General features: G+C 55.2%; 1 protein-coding gene across 1 annotated transcript in view; it reads left to right on the forward strand.

The window, feature by feature from the left end:
- Positions 1–5,221, forward strand: part of MAPK4 (mitogen-activated protein kinase 4) — a 190,391-nt gene that overhangs the window by 183,001 nt on the left and 2,169 nt on the right. The window contains 3 exon segments of the mRNA XM_006144455.3: positions 830–1,031; positions 4,792–5,214; positions 5,216–5,221. The exon segment at positions 5,216–5,221 is cut by the window's right edge and continues 2,169 nt beyond it. Coding sequence (XP_006144517.1) covers positions 830–1,031; positions 4,792–5,214; positions 5,216–5,221 — 631 coding nt within the window.

Raw genomic sequence — 5,221 nt, forward strand, 5'->3', positions numbered from 1 at the left:
CGGCCTCCAGAGCAGCCCTCCCCTCCCCCGGGTTCCTGCTGCTGACCCCCCTTTGATCCAGCCACTGACCGCTGGCACAGCAGGGGACATCGGCCTGCTTGTTCACTATTTTGAATATTAAGCCTGTCTGCCTGCCTTTATCAAACTTCCAGGGGCAACATACGAGAGAAACATTTCCGGACACAGACTGAGGAGCTCTGGGCTGTGGGGGCCCTGTCCCCACAAAACACACACACCTCCATATTCACCTTTTTCACTAGAGCTTTCCTCATTAAGGCTAGCACCTGGGACTTTACCTGAGGGCTTCCTCAGGAGCTGGCCCCTCTGCCTTACCCAGCAGCTCTCAATCTGCAGCTAAGGGAAGTGGGGGTATAAATACCCCAGATTCCCTGCCCCTCAAGTGGAACAACTCCTGTGATGTCTCCACGAGGATCCCAGATGAACTGAGCCCCAGGTGCCCATGGGAGTAACTTGCTCATTAGGACACCTTGTCCTGACTTCTTCCTTGATCTCCAACCTACGTTTCATGGGGTGCCCAACCTCATTAACTGCACCCAGTCTTTGTCTCTGCCTAAGGCAGGGTTCCAGCCCTCGAAGTCCTCAAGTTACTTTATACCTGCAGGTCTCTATTTAATTCACTTGTAAAATCAAGAAGGAACCTCCTCTACCTTTGTCACTGGATTGCAGGGAAGATCTTGAGAGAAAAGATGGCTAAAACCTTTTTACAAATGCAAAAGTACAAGCACCAAAGACTCGCCATGCTGAAGAGTCCCCTTCTCAGTTTGGCAGGGGCCACAGCTGACCTCCATGCCCTGCTTTGCTCTCATAGCCATTGACTTTCTGGAGAAGATCCTGACCTTTAACCCCATGGATCGCCTAACAGCTGAGATGGGTCTGCAGCATCCCTACATGAGCCCCTACTCGTGCCCGGAGGACGAGCCCACCTCGCAACACCCCTTCCGCATCGAGGACGAGATTGACGACATCGTGCTGATGGCTGCCAGCCAGAGCCAGCTCTCCACCTGGGACAGGTGAGGTGCCAGGGGCTTCCAGCCCTGGTGTCCAAGCCCACACTCACGTCCTCCTGTTTCTACTTTGCTTCTGATCTTCCATGACCTTTCCCTGGGTCTCCCAAGCTGTATAGCCCTTCAGGTGCTTTCTCCAGGTAGCTCTCTGCCCTTATCCTATCCTCAGACACTCCCAGGAAATGACCAGTCGTGTGCTGCTCAGGATCCCAAGGATTTCTGGCCTCTCCAGAGGGTGTCTGTAATCCTTCCTCCGGCCCCACCTGTTCTGCACCAGTGCAGGGTGCTTTGGGACACTCAGCCAGATCCACTAGGGCAGGAATTCTTAGCCCTGACTATACCTTCGACTCTCCTGGGGGCAAGGGGTAGTTAAAGCCATGCAAACGCAGGCCCCACCCTGGCCCCACTGAATCAGAATGGGGAGGGGTGCATAAAACAGGCAGGGTAATTTTATGTTTAATTCCCTCCCATGAATCTATTCTCAGCCCGAGCTGAGAAACACTCAGCAGGGCCTTGCTATTCAAATCATGGTCCAAGGACCAGTAGCAGTGGCATAGAAGGGGACCCTGTCAGGAACAGCCATTTCAGGCCCCACCCCTGGTCTACTGAATCAAAATCGCATTTAACAATGTGTGGGTCAGGGGCCTTTGTGCAACGCAGCCACCCCCTCGTCCTCAGCCGCCCGCACCTACTGAGCGCAGGCCTCAGGATAATGGCGAGCGAGCACGTAGCTAGCACCCCTGTAGGAACTCACATCTGGCAGGCCGGGATTTGCCCATGAAGAATAAACTGCAACAACACGTAGCAAGAAAATAAGGCAGAAGGTCCCACCCCTAAACTCTCTCGGGTTCCATGTCATTTGCACATCCCTTGAGAGTGCCATTAACGGAGGCTCTGTTATTCTTGCCCAGTGGCCCATGAGGAGGCTACAGCTCAGAGAAGTTAGAGACTGGGATCACGCACACAGCGCTACCTGGCCTGTGGGGTACTAGCTGGGTTGCGTCGTCAAACCTGACCTGCAGACACCCACAGCGCAATCTCAGGACTCTCCCGCTAAATGAGGCTTGGCCTCAGAGTCCTCAACAAGTGCCCTCAGAAGTCACTACCAATTGAGTCGGCGTCGGGTAGAAAATACATTCTTGAGCAAGCTCTGCCTAGGCACAGAATCATCTCTTGGGTCCTTTCCTGTCCTGATGTTTTAGAATCAGGCAGCTAAACCGTTGTGCACCGCCATCTGCTAATTCCGGGAGGGCGTGTGGTAGCTGCTCAGTTTAGAAGTAACAGGCAGGGGCCAGCAGCTGGGACCCTGTGGGCCTAACTGGGAACCCTGCTGCCGTGGGGATGTGACAGCTAGTTATATAAGTGACAGATGAGCCATTTCTCCCTTTCAGTCATTTGACAGATGATGGGTTTCAGATTAAGGAGGCACTGAGGGAGGGCCAGGGCAGCCTTGCTATTTTTGGACAGGTTTGCTGGTTTGTTGTTGTTGATCATCGCTTTCAAGTGTTGCCGGCAAATAGAGATTAACGAGGACTCTCCTCTGCCACTCCCTGCCTTTGCCTATGGTCCCAGCAGCACCTTCTCCACTCCACAGAAGGCAGGGCCACAAGGTATTGGCTCAGTGAGGGGCGTCCTACACCTACTATGGCTGTGGCTTAGGGCTTGTCCCAGGGGCACCTGTAGCAGGGCGTCTCTGGCCACCACCTGCCAACCTTGACCACCCCGGCCCCTGGTGTACCCCTCCTGTCACACTTGCAAGCAGGAAGAGAAAGGCCCGACTACGGCTTTGCTGCAAGCCCTACTACAGTGGCTGAACTACTCCGCCTCTTGCGTGCTAATGTCCTCACCTCGGTGGGGTGACGATAACACTAAGTCCTCAGGATTGTCCTGAAAACTACAGGTCGTGTATGCTGGGCACTTGGCATGGGAAAGGTTGGGATCTTCACAAGCTCTTCCCCATAGAAATCTCTGTGGTTTTGAAGCCGCTCAAGGGAGAAGGCAGTGTTCGCTCTCGGAGTGATTTCCTGCCCTGATGACGTCACCAGGAGGTGGGCAGTACTGAGGCCTTCCCAAGCTTCTCAAACCACATTCTGTGTGCACAGCTGCCTAATCTGCCCTTCACACAGCTGAGTCTGCCTGTCCTTGGTCTGTCTGTCTGGTGTGAGCACCAGGAAACAGCTGACTGCTGGCTGCTGGCTGCCAGGCTGAAGCTTCCCCATGCTCCCTGCCTCCTCCCACACGCTGCTGCATGGAGCACCTGGCACCAGGCGGGGCTCAGCCAGAGCCAACGACCCACCTGCTGCCCGTCTGCCCTTCATTTGCTCTTGGCTGGCTGGTTTCACCTTGCACGGCAGCGGTGGACGCAGGGCAGGATCCCAAGGATTTCTGGCCTCTCCAGAGGGTGTCTGTAATCCTTCCTCCGGCCCCACCTGTTCCACACCAGTGCAGGGGGCTTTGGGACACTCAGCCAGATCCACTAGGGCAGGAGTTCTTAGCCCTGACTATACCTTCGACTCTCCTGGGGGCAGGGGGGTAGTTAAAGCCATGCAAACACAGACCCTGCCCTGGCCCTACTGAATCAGAAGGGGGAGGGGTGCATAAAACAGGGTGATTTTATGTTTAATTCCCTCATGAATCTATTCTCTGCGAGCTGAGAAACACTCAGCAGGGCCTTGCTACTCAAAGCATGGTCCAAAGACCAGTAGCAGCATAGAAGGGGACCCTGTCAGGAACAGCCATTTCAGGCCCCGCTCCAGATCTACAGAATCAAAATCGCATTTAACAAGCTCTCCAGATGACAAGTGTCCATCCAAGGCAGAGGAGCCTTAGGAGAGAGAGATCCACTAGAAAGTTCCAGAAGAAGAGGGACTTTTTCTTTTGTTTTGCTTCAACAATGCCCAGCACAGTGAATGCCCAATACAGAGGTGGGCGCTCAAGCAAGATTTGTAGGGTTTTGAATTAATTGGAAAGATTACAAGGGTCCTCCGGCCCCACCTGTTCCACACCAGTGCAGGGGGCTTTGGGACACTCAGCCAGATCCACTAGGGCAGGAGTTCTTAGCCCTGACTATACCTTCGACTCTCCTGGGGGCAGGGGGGTAGTTAAAGCCATGCAAACACAGACCCTGCCCTGGCCCTACTGAATCAGAAGGGGGAGGGGTGCATAAAACAGGGTGATTTTATGTTTAATTCCCTCATGAATCTATTCTCTGCGAGCTGAGAAACACTCAGCAGGGCCTTGCTACTCAAAGCATGGTCCAAAGACCAGTAGCAGCATAGAAGGGGACCCTGTCAGGAACAGCCATTTCAGGCCCCGCTCCAGATCTACAGAATCAAAATCGCATTTAACAAGCTCTCCAGATGACAAGTGTCCATCCAAGGCAGAGGAGCCTTAGGAGAGAGAGATCCACTAGAAAGTTCCAGAAGAAGAGGGACTTTTTCTTTTGTTTTGCTTCAACAATGCCCAGCACAGTGAATGCCCAATACAGAGGTGGGCGCTCAAGCAAGATTTGTAGGGTTTTGAATTAATTGGAAAGATTACAAGGGTCAAGCGAATGATCAGCCTTCCAGACTGAACCTGCCAGGGTCACCGTTTCCTGTCCCTCACCTCCCACCTTATGGCCTTGGGGGGAGGGGGTCAGAGGAGGAGGGAAGGACGAGGAATGGAGGTCTCTGAGTGGCAGACAGGGATTAGGGGAACAGGCTCCCTGCCAAGGCCACCCCGCCAAGAGGTCCATCCAATCGCTGTGCTGTGTGCCCCCTTGCAGGTACCCTGTGAGCCTGTCATCTGACCTGGAGTGGCGGCCAGACCGCTGCCAGGACGCCAGCGAGGTGCAGCGCGACCCGCGCGCGGGCTCTGCGCCGCTGGCGGAGGACGTGCAGGTGGACCCGCGCAAGGACTCGCAGAGCAGCTCTGAGCGCTTCCTGGAGCAGTCGCACTCGTCCATGGAGCGCGCCTTCGAGGCCGACTATGGGCGCTCCTGCGACTACAAGGTGGGGTCGCCGTCCTACCTGGACAAGCTGCTGTGGCGCGACAGCAAGCCGCACCACTACTCAGAGCCCAAGCTCATCCTAGACCTGTCGCACTGGAAGCAGGCGGCCGGCGCGCCCCCCTCCAGTGCTGGAGCAGCGGACTCCGAGGCGCGCGAGGACGAGCCAGCCAGCCTCTTCCTGGAGATCGCACAGTGGGTCCAGAGG

This window comes from Tupaia chinensis, unplaced genomic scaffold (assembly GCF_000334495.1).
Source record: "Tupaia chinensis unplaced genomic scaffold, TupChi_1.0 Scaffold000119_2, whole genome shotgun sequence".
Lineage (NCBI taxonomy): Eukaryota > Metazoa > Chordata > Mammalia > Scandentia > Tupaiidae > Tupaia > Tupaia belangeri.